This window comes from Bombus huntii, unplaced genomic scaffold (assembly GCF_024542735.1).
Source record: "Bombus huntii isolate Logan2020A unplaced genomic scaffold, iyBomHunt1.1 ctg00000089.1, whole genome shotgun sequence".
Classification (NCBI taxonomy): domain Eukaryota; kingdom Metazoa; phylum Arthropoda; class Insecta; order Hymenoptera; family Apidae; genus Bombus; species Bombus huntii.
Window position 1 is genome coordinate 155,898 of NW_026099344.1, and position 17,443 is coordinate 173,340.

At 43.4% G+C, this 17,443-nt stretch overlaps 2 protein-coding genes and 1 long non-coding RNA gene across 3 annotated transcripts in view; 1 reads left to right on the forward strand and 2 right to left on the reverse strand.

Moving 5' to 3' along the window:
- Positions 1–6,738, forward strand: part of LOC126876653 (omega-amidase NIT2-like) — a 28,171-nt gene extending 21,433 nt beyond the window's left edge. Inside the window, exons 3-5 of the mRNA XM_050639563.1 lie at positions 5,595–5,763; positions 5,994–6,227; positions 6,379–6,738. Coding sequence (XP_050495520.1) covers positions 5,595–5,763; positions 5,994–6,227; positions 6,379–6,470 — 495 coding nt within the window. The 3' untranslated portion in view covers positions 6,471–6,738. The remainder of the gene's footprint in view (positions 1–5,594; positions 5,764–5,993; positions 6,228–6,378) is intronic.
- Positions 6,718–10,959, reverse strand: LOC126876665 (uncharacterized). Its single transcript, XR_007694416.1, has 2 exons — positions 9,421–10,959; positions 6,718–8,987 (listed from the first exon to the last, which is right to left on the reverse strand). It is a non-coding gene; the product is annotated as an uncharacterized LOC126876665 (long non-coding RNA).
- A 3,529-nt stretch (positions 10,960–14,488) lies between these two features.
- LOC126876644 (uncharacterized) lies at positions 14,489–17,040 on the reverse strand. The gene is made up of 2 exons (XM_050639545.1): positions 16,327–17,040; positions 14,489–15,568 (listed from the first exon to the last, which is right to left on the reverse strand). Exons 1-2 carry the CDS (start codon positions 16,906–16,908, stop codon positions 14,489–14,491), a joined length of 1,662 nt encoding a protein of 553 aa, XP_050495502.1. The 5' UTR covers positions 16,909–17,040.
- Between the last annotated feature and the right edge of the window lie 403 nt (positions 17,041–17,443).

A 17,443-nucleotide genomic window follows, 5' to 3' on the forward strand; every position in this document is an offset into this window, starting at 1 on the left:
TTTAGGGTAAATCAGTGGATCGGAAGTTACGTTTCTATATTTCTCGCCTGTCAGTATAACACTGTGCAAGAGATACAGCAAGATCCTAAAATCATTCGAGTACAAGTAGCGTAAAATGGTCGTTTAAATTTCAATAAATTAACTATTCATACGTTAATTGTACGCGGTTAGGATTAAGGGGTACGGCGATGGAGAAGATTTTGTTAGCTAGATGTTGAGTAAATAATCGAAGATGATAATTTTATAAATGTTTCGTATTTATGATGATGGAAAAGATTTAATTTGAGTTACGTTACGTTTGAATAAGATAGACTTTTCCAAGAGTGGAGGATTTGTAGAGATAGTGGACGTAATAGTAGTATGATTTAATACTTGATGTGTCTTTTTTTTCTTTGACATATAGGTCACTGTGGGGAGTAATATTGATCTAGATATAACTATCTTTTCTGAGAAGTACGTATATGCTTATGGGAACTATGTTTGGTTAATCAATAGAGCCATTCTTTTGAGAAATTGAATCTAGAAGAATTCGACGATACTTTGCCTTGTTTCAATAGTACATCATTTTAAAGAAACGCCTGCGATTATAGTATATAATTGCACATAGGTATATGCAAAATTGCATTTTCAAATAATTAAAACAAAAATATAGGAATGTATCAATGGGAAGAATATTTGTTAAAGATCTTTCCTTTTTAATCAAATTCGTCCAACAACCCCATTCTCGTCAAACATAAAATGAACGGTGCCTTTCTCAAAGAAACAAGAAGAAAATTGCTGTCGTTCTAAAGTTCTTCTCCATTGCTAAACTACCGTTCGTGTTTCTAGTTACACTCCAATTATTCGATTGTAAGAAGCAAGCAATCCCTCCATCCAAGGGCTAGATATAGTTTCTCGAGTAGTTCTCTTCAATACCGTTATATCGATGAACTCTTTTTGAATAAAGTTCACATTTATAAAGCAAATACAATAAAATACGACAGGACAATTGTAATCGATAAATAACATTTTATTAGGATATTATAAGAAGCTAAGATATCGAGTTCTAGTTGTGAATATCAAGCGCTCGTCGTTAGAGGAGATTACCAATATTTTCTTCCTTAACAATATTAATTACGAAGTTTCGATACCGTTTATGACATTAAGATCTCTTGATAAAGTTGTATCGTTAAAATCTTACTGTTCCTAGGGAAAATATATAGTTAATATATATAGTTAAATATATATAGTTAAAACCGGAATATATATAGTTAAAACTTCCAGAGGAGCATCTCGCAGACAAATTATTGATTGTTAGTGTCGATTGACTGTAATCGATATTTGGTGCGTGAAGTTGTATGTTTCGTGAACCTGCGTTGATGCAGGGATTCTGTTGCAAATCATAAACTAAAGAGCCACTGGTCAAGGTGAAAGAGGTTCAATAAATCCAGTGTTAGTGTAATTTGACACTTTATGTGCACCGGGTGTATGCAAACAGAGTTTGATGTTCTGAACACCACGGTTGTAAGATTTTATTGAGACCCCAGTATTGTATCCGCACGGTGTGACCCTCTGTTGATGATTGCCCTCTCCACCAGCCGTTTAGTCTCATCTGTCTATCGTGCCTTACCGGCCAGGGGGTTAACCCTAACATCTGAGATATCAGATTTGCAGCTCGGAGAGGACAGATAATTCGGAATATCCCAAAGAAGGGCAAGGTACTGGCCGAGCCCCAAATCACTTACATAGAATTACTTACATAGAATTACTTACATAGAACAATCACATACATAGAATTTTTTTTTCTTTTCTTTTCTTTTCTTTTTTATTTTCTTGTTGAAATTATAATTAATTCTCACGTCGAGAATTTTCAGTTACTTTACTTAGTATTATGCAGTGTTAGCTGATAATAATAAGTTAAGACTTATTATAGATAAATATAATTTACTCACATAGAATAAATTCATTTAATTAATTATGAGATTAATTCACTTACATAATTATGACATACAAGTAAATTTTATAACCACAAATTTTTAAATGTTATACTTTGAATCTGTTCTTACATTTAATTTTAATTTTAATTTAAAAAAAAACCTTACAGCCAGTACCTCCAAAATATTCGATAAAAATTCTGATGAAACATTAATTGAAACATCTAAACGCAACAGAGAATGGATATAATTATACAATTTTCCAATATTTCAACATTCATTCATGTACACCGATTTTTATTATCACATTTGTTTCATATCTGAAGAATATGTATTTGTCGGCATCAAAATATTCTCTGTTTCAATCCTTGGTCATTTTAGATCGAGACTTCAAAATCTTCTTGATTAAAATTCTTAAATTTTTTTAAATGAGAATCATTAATTAGAGGACAAAAAGTTGTTTCAATTATTTGAACATTCTGTTATTCATACAATAACATATTTCATTTTAAATTAAAACGAGAATAAATACTATTGTGTATAAATTTAATAGAACGACACACGTGATTTGTAGTCAACACTGTGACAGTTTGTGCAATTACCTTTTAATCGAGTGGAAACGAGAGCATTTTCAAATTTCTATTAACCAACGGTATTATCAATCAATTTTAACAATGATTGAAGGTTGCAAAATTAAATATAAAATGATTTATTAATAGCATACGTAGTGTTAAATTTGCAAACAAGCAGCGTATCTTTTAAGAATAATAAAGACACCAGAAAATAAAGATAATATTCTAATTACATTGCAAATTAATGAATAATTTAAGAAATGTATTTTTGTTATATTAATGTATCACAGATTCTAGGTAAAGTATTAATTTAATTTACTTATTATTTAGGAGATTGTATTTGAAATATAATTACAATTTGTAAGGTGTAATCAGCACACCTTTAAGCTAGTAGATATTTGGTAGCAGTTCTCAAGTCTTTGTGCAATATAGCACAATTGAGTTTAACCGAGTTTAATCCCTTTGACCAGCCAGCTTCCAATTTCATTTATGGCATAATCTCCTGACAATTTCATGCCCTTCAGAAGAAACACAATGTCCTATTATCGTTTTGTGATCGTTGAATATGATCACTCTAGCGTTTTAATCTCCTTTCTATGTATGATGCGGGTATACCGTTTTCTGTTGTTTTTAGATTCAAGTGACGAAAACTTATGAAATGATATTTTAAGTTTAAACTGATCAATTAATTTAATTAATTGATTTATTGTAGCAACAATGGTAAATTGTTTAAATAGAGAAAGAAATTTACAACGAAAAATGTATGAATGTAATATTTGAATCTAAAATGATAAATTATTGTGCGAAAATAATAAAACTCGCAATGTCAGCACATGGTCTCATTAGAACGTGTTTAACGAGCGTAGCGTAAGCGTGAAAATGAAAACGTTGAGGCTCTCGTGGTGTAAAAAGGCTAAATTCCTCATAAAAATACAAGAAATGAGAGGGAACGTTCGCCCTTGAACACATAAAACAAAAAAAAAAAAAAATAGAAAAGGAAAAAAACCATAAATTTTAGTGAAGCTATTTTACTGAAACTTATTATATCATTTTAACAGCTATATACAAAACGTTGAATTATTTCCTTTCGCGCAGAGCAATTGTACTTCAAATTTCTAGCTTCAGTATGATAATTACGTATTTGTAATTATCAACAAGCTTTAAAAATATGGAATATTCAGCCAGATGAAATATAGGTAAAGTATTTAGAAGAAAAAAGATTGAAATGTTTTATGTAAAACGATTAAATTAAGTGGTTGAGTTTGAAAATTTGACTCGGTTTAATAATTCAATGGAAAAAATATTCGCCCTATGAAAAAAAATTCATGTTCCTGTCGATATATCGGCGAGGTGCTCCTCTACTTTCGACTGCTCTGCAATTCAAATGCAATACTCGAATATACATGGCGAAAGAAATGGAAATTGAGGAATTTAAGGGAACCAATTACTCTCGCGTCGACGTAACTTCAAAATGTTTCACGTGTCGGTGTTTGCGAAATGAAGTTCGTCGTTATCCGATTAACACGCTTGCAGATGCGTTCTTTTTGTTGCAAAGTAAATGGACAAATTGTGAACAAATAATGTTTACAATTACATCAAAATTAATGTCCTAAACTTTACCAAGAATTATTAAAAATCCCTGCGTATTGCTTACGTAATGTTGATATTGAGTAGTACCATACATAACCTCAACATTATGATACTTACAAACATCGCTAAACAAGTAGTGCGAACGATGTCGAGTAAGTATTCACTATGTAAAAAGTATTTATAGATAAAAAGTATGGGAAATATATAACCGAATGTATTTAACTTTTCCAACATTTTAGCATTTCGCTTGGCGTTGGTACAACTTGAAGTAAATGAAGTAAAACGCAAAAATGTAGAGCGGGCAGTTTCCTACATTTCTAGCGCAAAAGAGCGCAATGCTGATATTATAGCTCTTCCTGAATGCTTTAATTCACCATATGGAATACGTAATAATTTGTTTTTTTTTTCAATAATTTACCATGTGTGTAACAACTATATAGAAAAAAGTAAAAGTAGACAAATTACCTTACCGTTTATACTTCCATAAAGATTGTGAATTGAGTCGAGAATATAGGATTTCCCCATTTTCATGATTATCGTGATTTTTGTATAAATATATTTTTTAAGATACTAATAATTAGGTACTTATAAATTGGTATTATCAATTATTTTGCATTTATAATTCCGCCTCTAGTATAAGTGTTAATTGAAAACTAACTTTATGTTTCAAAAAGTACTAGCAAAGTCGTAGAGTAACAAGCCACTGATGCTAACACAAATAGCATTGTCGTAATTAAATATTTCTAAATATTCATTTTTCATTTTGAACCTGTAGAAACAATTTATTATATATACTGTTAGCTAAGTAATTGCATATTTAATTAAGTCGAGATATAAAACTTAGTTATTTTAATAATTTAAAAAATAAAAAACTGACAAAAATTTCAATTTAATTTATGGTTGGAACAAAAGACAGTTATTTTTCATTAATTGAAATATTGCAATGCAGAGTACTTTCGAAAATACGCCGAGAGTATTCCTGATGGTGAAACGAGCGTTGCTTTATCGAATGCAGCTAAAGAAAACAACATCTATGTAGTTGGTGGTACGATGCCTGAAATAGAGGGCGATAAATTGTACAATACCTGTACTATTTGGGGTCCCGATGGAACTTTGATAGCAAAACACCGAAAGGTAAGTAATATATTCCTTTATGGCTTTGAATTTGAAAATATTGGGGTGAAGAAAGTGACTCTATCTAGGAATAATTTAGGAATATACATATGTACATACGTATACTATAACCAATTCTATAATTTACGGTTTATAAAATACGTTATGATACGGAAAACGCCCATTTTTGTTGTAATGTGTAATATAAATTTTTCACATACGAAAATACTTATTTTTTCTCCTTTTTAAACATTATTAAATGATAAGATTTTTTAATAAAAGAAAGTGATAAAAACGCTGTCAGTTATTAAATAAAAAATAATTAAAGTTTAGGAGTTGGTAACTTTGATATTAAATTACAAAAGTTGCAGCAATAGAATTAGCGACTACATTTTTATGTTATTAGGTACATCTATTCGACATCGACATTCCTAATAAGATTACTTTTCGAGAGAGTGATTCACTCAGTCCTGGTAACTCCCTAACGACGTTCGATGTGAAGGGCTGCAAAATAGGTATTGGCATATGCTATGATATTAGATTCGAGGAAATGGCACGCATTTATCGGAACAAAGGTACAGTAACTTAATCGATCAATACTTAACTAGCAAAAAATTAAATATCTGTATAAAAAGAAGCTTAATTTAAAAAACCAGTATATTTGCTGAAAATGAAACAAATAAAAGAATTAAAAGCACAATAAGAGGACTGTCCTCGCATATTCAGAAATGATGGAATGTGAACCGTGCAACTACGAAGTTAATTGGTATTCGGTGGCTTCATATTTCCTGCTTCTCTGGGTTAGGTTGCCAAATGCTGATATATCCAGCGGCATTCAATATGACCACTGGACCACTGCACTGGTCATTACTTCAGCGTTCCAGAGCGAATGATAATCAATTATACGTTGCTTGCATATCACCGGCTCGTGTTCCTTCAGCAAGTTACGTCGCATGGGGGCATACACAGTTGACCAATCCCTGGGGAGAGATTCTTTACGATTTGGAAACTCAAGAGAATATGGCAGTCACCGATATCGGTAATTTACAGCTTAAAATTAAAAGCGAGAGATCCATGATGTAATTAATTTTTAGTCTCGCTAATTTATCGATTTAGCCATCTTCCTCTGTATTTGTTGAATTTATTAGTAAGCATTACTTATTACTTCGTATGTTTCTTTTTTCTAACAGATCTAAAAGTTGTTGAGGAAGTAAGGGCTCAGATACCTACATTTTCTCAGAGACGTACAGATTTGTACGACACTGTCTGTAAGAAGGAGTAACTCTACACTAAAACAGAAAATGTTTTTTTATAATATTTCTACTACAATATCCTTTTTTTGCGAATTATTACTAATTTCTTATCATTTGTACTAAATGAATGACTCAATTAAGAAAACCAAAACGTTATAAATAATAATCTGTATATCTTGTGTATCAACATGTAATTGGATATTATAATAATATAGGAATGCTATAATAATATAGGATAATAATATAGGAGAATAGAATAATAATATATAATAATAATATGCTTTTAAACACCTTTAATATCGATCACATAAATTGTTATAATTCACAATGATTACGCATACATAAAAGACCCCTTGATAGTAAAATTTACGATCAAAAGGCAATTACGTATCGTTTAACAACATTTAATTTATAACACCTTTTAAACATTTAGACAGATTAACACATAACACTTCTTATATATAAACATCAATTCGAAGTTATCAGCTTGGAGAAATTGGTCGATTAATACCTGTAGATTGTCTGTCTCGATGAAAGACTTAAAGAGAGCAAAAACATGATAATGCCGCTAATATAATATTCCTTCTTTCTTGTATCTGTCTGCCTCTCAGGTCGATTTACTAATTACAATAAGTAATTTCGCCTTCTTTGCGCTCTCTTTTAACGCATTCGAGACCGAAAGAAATTCATATCAGTCAGTAGGCAAGGGTATAATATACATATTTTATATATAACTTACGTAGTAATGTATATATCATGTTAATTTCATATTTTTTTCAATATAGAATTATTATATATATATATTTAACTGTACATAATACATTATAGAATAACATAGTATATAATTTTATATTTTAAAAATATGAGGCATACTATTTAAGATTGTCATCGATTTAAAATCAAAGTATGAAAAGGATACCCTGGAGAGAGTAAAACACAGAATCATTCTAACTAAACATTCAGATCGTACCGACACCTAGGTATCGTTTTACAATTAAATCTCGGTCTCGAATGGATTAAAATGAAATACATACTTGCAGCTTCAACATCTTCAATATCGAGGAGATTCAAACTTTACAAATAAAAGCGGCCTGTTCCCCTTTCCACGACAGACTCTCATACCATATCCGCTCTTATCCAGGCTTTTACTTGAAACCAGCAATGCGTTCATTTACAATTTAAATTTACCCGGACCATCCACTGAATCGTCAGCCCTTTATAAATATATAATGAACCCAGAACATGTGCCTGTGCCCCTGGTATCGATGTTCGGCTTGTGATGTTCGTACCGGAACCTTCGCACAATTTCAATTTGTCACGCGTGAACATCGATTCTTCCAAGGGTCACAGCTTTATGCGGCTAAATCCTTTAGAACGATTAAAATGATACTAATGATATGGTATTTTTTACAAAGATTTAACATATCCATAAAATAGGAAGTTTCGTGCTCTCCTATTTTATATTAATTATAAATTAATAAGTTTTATATGTGTTATTTATAGATCTAATAAATTTTGTATTGGTTTACAGCAGGTGCTCCGGGTATAAACAGACGACAAACGAACAAATAGAAATTCAAACTATTGTCGTTGTTTAACTCGCATGGGACTATAAGCTCGAATTGGACTTAAACGTTACGATCGTCGAGAATAATTACTATATGTACCCTGTACGACGGGCAGAGAATCTTAAGTTATTAACGGCAATTCCTTTGTGCATAATTCAGGTTTATTAACAACCTGTAATGGATAATCATCGATGAACTCTTTTTGAATAAAGTTCACATTTATAAAGCAAACACTATAAAATACGACAGGACAATTGTAATCGATAAATAACATTTTATTAGGATATTATAAGAAGCTAAGATATCGAGGTACATTAAAATTGAGTCCGCTGCAACCCTCATGACATTTAAAATCCTACGCGTATATTGAGTAAAGTTGTTATATTAAATATAATCATATTAAATACAAGCTCGTCCGCTGGATTCCCAAATTATTTGGTTAAATACTTTGAATACGAGAATACCGAGTGTTAACAGTAGTAAATCCTCTATATGGTATGTTTACTTTGCTATCTTGAATAGGTAAATAACATTTCACTTTAACGCATTTAACCAATATTAACATTTAACATTTAACCAATATTATACGCATATGCACATAATGTTACTGTTACATATAATGATATATACGTAGATATACACGTTAATTAAATCCTCTATATGGTATTTTTACTTTGCTATCTTGAATAGATAAATAATCTCGAATATAGACATACTGGTACACTTACGTTGATATACACCTTTGTACATTTGTTTTGCCATTTTGTTTCGCCTTTCAGGAACGATATGTTTGGAAATGATATGATATTGAAAACAAATAGGCCATTAAACGAGAATGGATGGATTCAAACGGAATTAAGTGATCTCAATTCCACAGCTTTGGCGGCTGAACGTGTTTTCCTTTCGAACGGTTTGCTCGCGTCAAATGGTGCAAATTTCAACAAGTACCCACGTGTTAACTATTAAATTCATTTATTTCTTTTTTATTTATGTAATATCGTGATATAATGTGTTTACAAAGAGTGGACAATAGAGATGTTAATCAGACAGAAAAAGACGATTGTTGTTCAACCTGAACTATTCACGCCAAACGCACAGAAAACAGCGCAATCCACACTCTCTCGGCGACGCCACTCGCAACCTCTGTCTCCGCTCAGCTCGCACTCGGCTCCTCGACTCGCACTCTGCTTTTCGACTCCCGCTCTCGTCGTTGCCGCATTCTGTTGTCTTTTTCCTAGGCCCAACGCACACGTGTTTTGCAGACGCTCGTGGCCAGGGTCACGTAGGTCTTTTCCACGAAACTATGCACTTGAAAAGACCGATGACACATTGATGGGCCCGACGGCGCCTCGGCTCTCGCGACATTGTTCATAGTTCGCCCGACATTTCTTAGGCCTTTCGTCCACGATACTACATTTATTTATTTATTATCTTTTTGGCTCGGTTACCTTCGACGCATTTTGCGTATTTCTTGAGCAATTTTTAAGGTATTATTTCCTATATTATTGAAGAAAGTAATGATTTTTAGATTACCAATAAAAGGTGGATTTAAATTTTATACAAATTGGCATACATTGGCAATTGGCATAATTTAAGGAAATTGGCATACTGAGATGACAAATTACTGACATTCCTTTAGTATGTTATGGAAAATTTGTAAAGGTTTAAAAATTGTTGGAACACTTTGCATGGAATATATATTCTATATAGAATACGAATTCTTTCTCTTTCCTAATTATCGTTTACGTGATAAAATAAGGCGTTTCAATTTGAATTCATTAAATGTTGTCTTAAATATTCAATTTGAAAATTCTTTGGAGAAAATCGAAGAAGATTTAGAACTATTTTTTAATCGATAAACGCTTCAAGAATTGAGAACCACTGACCTAGGGGAACTTGATTAATCGAGGGATACGAATAGTTCCATGATATTGCAGAAGCCATTTACTGCGTTCCCCTAATATGATTACATCGATAAAAGAGAGGTCACTACTTCTTCGCCATATTTCATACGTAAAAGTAAAAATGTTATATCAAAGCAAAAAAAGGAGTCACTTTTTTTTTTTTTTTTGGACCAGATCGCCATGTCATTAAATCGAGCACAATAATTAAATTAGAGAATTGAGACACCGATTAACACGAAACAGCCACCGTCAACCGAATCTTATGGACGTCTTACAGATTAGAGCGTTTCATTTACTTGAAGCAAAATGAGGATTAACTCGTAGCAACTGAGCAGTAGCTCAGTGCCGAACATTTATCTTCGTTCTCGCCAGTACGGGGAATACAAAAAGGCGATTTGCGAAGTCAAATTTGTGCATCAAATTGAGCGGCTTTTTCAACAAATCGAAATTCGAAATGTTGTTAAATACGACTTATTCGGAGACAATGAGGCGAAAATGATTATAAGATTCCATGAAAATATTATGTTAGATGAAAGCTGTTGGTGCCTATTAGTATGGTCCTTCTGTAGTATACACACGTATAATAGAATAATAATAATTTACTACGAGTAAAAGAAACATTTATACGTATCCATAGGGCTTTCGATTTATGAAAATTGAAAAGAAGATATATTCCATTTGGTCGTCGATTCTATTTAAATTCGTTAGTATTCGTTCCAGTTACGTCATTAATAAAACATTTTTATTGATAAGCTACCTAACAAAAAGACCTTTTTGTCACCCCAAATTGCTTCAAAAGAAAATCCCTTGTCAAACAAACCATGTTCCTTGTACGAAAATCTAAAAAGGATTTTCCAAAAAGATGTATTCAGTAAACCGTGGCTTGTGACTGGTGAGTTTGAAAAGAGTTGTTGAAAGTTAATATTCGACCAAGCTCTTGTGACATCAATCACATCTCAACCTACATCAGTGATAATACATCGACACCCGACCTTCGGACACTTTTGGACACATCACCACCTTATCATCATAGCATACACCAAGGCTGTGACGTACCTCCGTCCACATCAGAGATAGGATATGGACCCCCGACCTTCGGACACTTTTCTACATCATAACCTACACTTTTTTTTTTTTTTTTCGTGGAGAAATCCTCACGGACACCCGCTAGCGGGTAGTGTCGGACTCTTACCGACTAAAACTCCACGGTGGCCTGTCCTGACGCCTGAGTCGAGATGCACCCGGGATCTCTCCCGAATTACTACCGGTTACCCCCGGGCGTCTATCTCTCCTTTCCTCGAAGGGAGGCGTCCTGCTCTTCTTGGACCGCTAGGGGGGGGGGGGGGGGGGGGGGACCACGCCCCCTAGCGCCTCGCTCCTGCTGCGTCATCCTGGGGACCCCGTCCCCTGACGCCTCTTCCTGGTTCTTCGCGCTTCTACGGTGGCCGCGGCGGCGCCGGTGGCGGCGTCGCGCCCCTGTGGCGCGTTGTGTTTCTCGGGTGCTGCGATGTCCTGGACGGATCGCGGGCTCGTTCCCGGTTTCTTTCTGCCCGCTCCTTCGCCAGCATGACCTGCTCGCAGTAAGTGCGGATGGCGGCGAACTCCTGGCGCCCTCTGAGCATGGCCGCGACGACCGCTTCGGGGGCTAAGCTCTCGCCGATTTCGAGTCGTAGGACGCGTCGTGGTTCCGCCCACGCCGGACAGAACTCCAGCGTGTGTTGCGCCGTGTCCTCCTCTTCCTCGCAGTGGTGACAGATGGACGTCGCCTCTCGCCGAATCCTTAGCAGGTACTCGCCGAATACTCCGTGGCCGGTGAGCACCTGCGTCATCCTGAAGGTCAGTGGCGCTCCGCCTCGATCCCTCCAGGCCTCCCAGTTGGGAAGCACGGCGCGAACGGCCCGGTGCGGCCGCACGGCGTCCTCCTGGATCAGCTGCGAGCGCCATCGTTCCCATGTCTCCTTCCTCGCTTCCTCCCGGATGTTCGGGGCCGGCTGGCTGGCGGTGGATGGCGTCGGGCTCCTCTGGTGTTCGTATACGCGTTCGAGCGCCAGGGCTTGCAGCTCGAACGGAGGGGACGCCGCCAGCACGGTCGCCGACGCGTACGACGTCGTCCTGTAGCCTCTCGCTATGCGGATGGCGGTCGTCCTCTGCAGCCTCCGCAGCAGTGTCAGGCTGCGGCGACTGGCCGTCAAGCTTCTGGCCCAGACGGGTGCCCCGTAGAGGACTCGGGACCGAACTACTCCTTCGTAGAGTCGGCGGACTCTCGATCCTGCTCCGCCGATGTTCGTTTGGAGGCCGCACAAGGCGTTGGCTGCGGCCGTCGCCTTCGGGACGAAGGTCCGCCTCTTCTCCGCCGATGTTCACCGACAGTCCGGGAGGAGATGTTCCTCTTCGTCGCTGGTCGAAGAACCACAGTGCCTCGCATTTGGCCGGCGACACCGTCAGGCCGAGCCTCCGAATGGCGCCCACCGCGCATGCCACGGCGTCCTCCGTGCGATTCGCCGCGTCGTGCCACCACCGTCCCCCGGCCAGGACCAGGGTATCGTCGGCATAGCACACCATGCCTGCTCCCGGGGGCATCGGACATCGGAGGACGGAGTCGTAGGCCGTGATCCAGAGTATCGGTCCCAACACCGACCCCTGCGGAACGCCGCGCTCGATCCGTCTTCTTTCCTCCCCGTACTTCCCGGCGTAAACGATGTATCTGTCGGTCAGGTACGCTCGTATGATCCCTACTAGGTACGCCGGGACCTTGAAGTGTCGCAGGGCTTCCACGATCCTGGCTCAGGGGATCGAGTTGAAGGCGTTGGTGACGTCGAGCGATACCGCCACCGCCACCCCTTCTCGGGAGACTTTGTCCTCGGCCATGGTCTTCAGCCTCTTCACCGCGTCCACGGTCGAGCGGCCGCGGCGGAATCCGTATTGGCTGTCGTGCCATCCGGGCGTCCTCTCGGTCATGTGGGCCTCCAGCCGGGCGGCGATGATCCTTTCGAGCATCTTGCCCACCTCGTCCAGCAGGCATATCGGCCTGTACGCGGACGGCGAGTCCGGCGGGCGGCCCTCTTTCCGCAGCAGGACCAACCTGGTCGTCCGCCATGTCCGGGGGTAGGCGTCCTCCTCCAGGCATCTGGTGAACAGGTGTCGCAGGCGGGGAGCCATGGTGACGATCGACTCCACCCACGCCCTGCCAGGTATTCCGTCGGGGCCCGGCGCCACGTCGCGGGATGCCGTCCTCCTGGCTGCTTCGAAGAGTTCTTCGTCGGTCACTCGCAGTTCTTCGCTCCATCCCGTTACGGTCGTCGTCGTTGACGGAGGGGGAGGGTGGCGCCGGTTGGCTCGCGTCCGTGTCTTCCGGCGGGAACAACGTCCCGATGACGTTGTCCAACAACGCCGGATCCATGTCCGAGGTCAGCGGGGGCGCCGAAGGTCGTAGCTTCTTCGTGACTATTTTGTAGGGCCGTCCCCACGGGTCGGATTCGACCTCCTCGATCAGTTCCGTCCAGCACCGAGCTTTCGCGGTCTTGATGTCCCGCTGAAGCGTGCGTCTCGTCTCTCTGTACTCCTCGCAGCAGCTGGAGATCTCTTCCTCGTCGCGCGTCAGTCTGCGACGACGGGCCCTTAGGAATCTTCTGCGGGCCCGAACGCAGTTCTCTCGCATCTCCGCGATCTCCGGAGTCCACCAGTACGTTCCCTGGTCGCGTCCACCCCCCGGGACGGAGCGTGGCATCGAGGCGTCGCACGCCGCGGTCATGTATCTTCGGAGCTCCTCCGCCTCCTCGTCGATGCTTCCCTACTCGGTCGTCCGTCGGGCGTCCCAGCTCCAGGCGGACACGATCGTGGCCGCCCGTAGCATCTCCTTGTCCCTCTCCTTGAGACGCCATCGCGGTGGCGGGCGGCGACGGTTTTCTCCCGGTCGTCGTCGTCTCCCGGCGTCGTCTTCGGCCCCCAGGGTCACCTCCATCAGTATGTAGAGGTGATCGGACAGCGTTTCCACCCCCTCGGCCACTCTCCAGGCGTGAATTCGCCTGAGCAGCTCCGGGGTAGCCCACGTGATGTCCACTACCGAGGATCCTCTCCACGCCACGCAGGTGCTCGCCGAGCCCCTGTTCGCCAGCAGGAACCCCAGACCCGCTGCCCAATCGGTGAGCATCCTTCCTCGGGAGTTGGTCCTGGGATTTCCCCATTGCGTCGAGTGGGCGTTGAAGTCCCCGAGGACGAGTACCTGGCGGGGGAGGCATCTTCCGATGCACTCGCCGACTCGATCCAGGAAGTCCCCGTACGCGGCCAGGTCGATGTTCGGGGAGACGTATACCGCCACCACCGCTGCTCCCCGCCACTCGACCGAGACGAAGCCGCTGCCACGGTCCAGCAGGACGCCCGAGGCTGACGTCCACGTTATCCCCGCGGATCCGTCCAGGTCCCCGATCCAGTTGGGCGAGTCGGGAATGCGATGCGGTTCGGCCACCGCCGCCAGGGTGACCTCGTTCTCCCGGATGGTCTGGAGGAGCAGATCTTGCGCTCTTCTCGACCTACCGAAGTTGCATTGCAGCAGGCGCTTGAATTATGCGGTCACCTTCATGGCCTCCTCCCGGCCATCCGCCGCTGCTGGTTCGGCGGCGCTTCCTGGCGTCCCTTCCGCGGCTGCTGCTGCTGCTGGTTGGCGGATCGGTCTCTTCCTCTTGACTTTGGGGGGGGGGGGGGGGTGCATGCCTCTCCGCCCATCCTGTGATTCGCGGGCGCTCCGAGCGACTCGCACAGGGGGCACTTGGGAGCGGACGCGGGACAGTCTCTGGCGCGGTGTCCGCTCCCGCCGCACCTGTAGCACAGGTGTCCTCGGTCTTCGCCGGATACGCAGGTGGCGCGTACGTGCCCCAGTTCCAGGCACCTGAAGCACTGCAACGGCCGCTTCGGGATGGCCCTTATCCTCGCGGTTGACCAGCCCAGGGCTATCTTCTCCGCCTGGGCCAGCTTGCGGGCTCCTGCTGCCGGACACTTGATCCATGCCGACCCGAGGCCGCCTCTGGTGGCGCCGATCTCGCCCACCTGCACCTCCGCGCTGCCGCATCCTGCCGCTGAGGCCAATGCTCTTCGCAACTCCTCCTTCTTGACCGAGATGTCTATACCGGTCACGCGTAGCTCCACCATCCTGGTCGGTGTGGCGATTCTCACCGCCGTCGGGTCCAGCGTCTCGGCCAGACGCGTCGCCAGTAGCGTCGCATTTCCCCTGTCCTTGTTTCCGGGGACTTGGATTATGATGGCACCCGTCATCGCCTTCTTCATCTCTAAGCGCTCCATGCCGAGCTCCGATAGCGGGATCCTCGTTCTGGCTGCTTCCAGGACGTCGGCGTACGACATTCTCGCTCCCTCGTTCAACGTCAGGGTCACCGCGGATGTTCGCGGTGCGCGAGGGGGCGTGACCGCCTTGGGTGTCCGCGGTGGTCCTTTCTGCGTTGCGGGGGCGCTCGCTTTCGGTGCGCCTGTAGTCCTGCCGGGCTGGGGCTGCTGCCGTTGTGCTCGCGTCGGTGGTGGCGCGGTCGATCCTTTCCTCGCCGCCTCTCCTCCGACGGCGGCGGCTGCTGTCTTCGTCCCGTTCGTCTTCTTCCCCCTTCTCCTTCTTTTCTTCTTCGTCTCTGCCAGTTCCCATCCCCCGTCCTCCTACTCCCTTGGGGGACTCCGCAGGGAGGATTCGCTTTTGCGAGTCTATGGGGGCTGGCAAACCCACGGTCCCGCAGCCAGGGAGGACCGTCGGGACAAGCGTCCCGCTTACGTGAGTCCTCTATGTACACCGCAAGGAAGGTTGCTGTGGTGTAAGACAAAGATCTTCCCCACGGAGCCTTGGGTAGTAGCGCACCCACGATCCTGAAGCCAAGGGTGAGACCGTCGGGAGAGCCGCCGAGGTACGTTTCCTCAACTCCCGCTTACGTGAGTCTCATCTGGGTCTGACTGCACGGTGTGCAGGTAAACCGTGCAGCAGAGACGTGGCGGTACATCCACACGCGCGGTCCCACCGTTGACATATGAACGGTACCACGGGCGGTCGAGTGTTAGCCCTGAGGGCGTAGCGAACCCTCGGCTCGACCAATTATGGGTATGGACTCGTGGTGGCAGTGGTTGTGGCCAAGTGCTGGCAAGAGGGCTGGTTTAAGGGGGACAAAGTCCTCCGAGTGGCCTTCGGCGTGTGAGCAGCGTCCCACCTGCTCCGGATACCGTCCCGGCAGACGGAAGGGCTTGGAAAGGGCCCCGTTCGACCTGAGACGAGAGTGCCTCCTGCGGGCGATTATTTGAGGTAACCGGTACTGTGTACCGAGTGCGCTGGTTGGGCGTATCCCAACTCCGATGGCTTCTAGGGTTGCCCGGGTGCTGTATACGATACTAAATCTCAGGAAAGTACCCGACACCAAGAACCAGACTACATGCTCCCTTGGGGGCGACGTTGTTTGGGCAGCGCGGGGATCGACGGAGCGGTCCTTGCTCGGTCGTGCTTCGGGGGTGTGTTGCAATCGCGTGCCCCCGAATCGTTCCTCCACGATCCTGAGAATGGAAGGTCCTAGTTCTCGGACTACTCTTTCCAGGGCGTCTAGACGCGTCCTGTCGTTTCCCCCTTCCCGCGGAGGACGGACGTATTCGGGCGTCGCGTCGGTGCATCGCGGGCACTCGTGGACGCGTGCAGCCAGTCTCCTCAGTTCCTGGCGGAGGGCTGCGTTCTCCTCTTCCAGCACGGACAGCCTCGTGTCGGTGTCTCGCGCTGGCCTCGTCCTCCTCGAGGATTCCGTGTTCCAGGCGGCGGTGATGTAGCTCGCCGCGTTCTTCAGGGATCTGATGTAGGTCCCCTTGAGGTTTGACGACGTCGTCGCGACGTGCATTATCTCGGACACGTGCATCGTCAGGCTCGCGCTGATGTCCGCCGGGGAGCTCGTCCTCATCTGCGCCTCCAACTCTTCGGACACCTCCGGGGTTGTTGCTGCTATTCTCCTCCTCTTACCCCTGGACGCCATCGAAGCCTGCGACGAGCGCGAGGCGATCGAGGCGACCGACTATCATAACCTACACCTAGCCCCTCAACATCCTAAAACCAAAACGTATATAAACCGAGACTTCACCCAGCTTGGACAGTTCTTGTTCCTCTTCTAGTTGCTGTGCTCATACAACCCCTATTCTCCGATTCGGTGTTATTTTGTGTTTATAATAAAGTTTTATAAAGGAAAATAAGTAGTTGGGTTACGACGCAGCCTTCTTACTACCACCCAAGTACCAACTTTACGTGACATTTTGGCGATCCGTGCCAGGATCCATCAACTTCAAGAAAGCGAAATTACGCATTTCGGCATACGTGCATCATTGAAGATTGAGGGATCAGCGGACCTCTGCAGATCAGCTCACTTTGCGTGAAAACGACTTCTACGGAAAGCGGACTACGGTCATCACCAAAATTGAAACTGGTCACGAAAAGAAGAATATTCAGGTAAAGAACTGGATTCTTTTAAATATTATCGTACTCGTCGCAATAGCTTCGCTAGTACAGACTCCAAT

What these genes read in the sequence shown, in the direction of transcription:
- LOC126876644 (XM_050639545.1), bottom strand. Translation starts at nt 16,908, where the DNA reads ATGGCGTCCAGGGGTAAGAGGAGGAGAATAGCAGCAACAACCCCGGAG. An exon ending in CGTCGCCCCCAAGGGAGCAT is followed by an intron (nt 15,569 to 16,326) that starts GTAGTCTGGTTC and finishes CCAAGGGAGTAG; the next exon opens with GAGGACGGGGGATGGGAACT.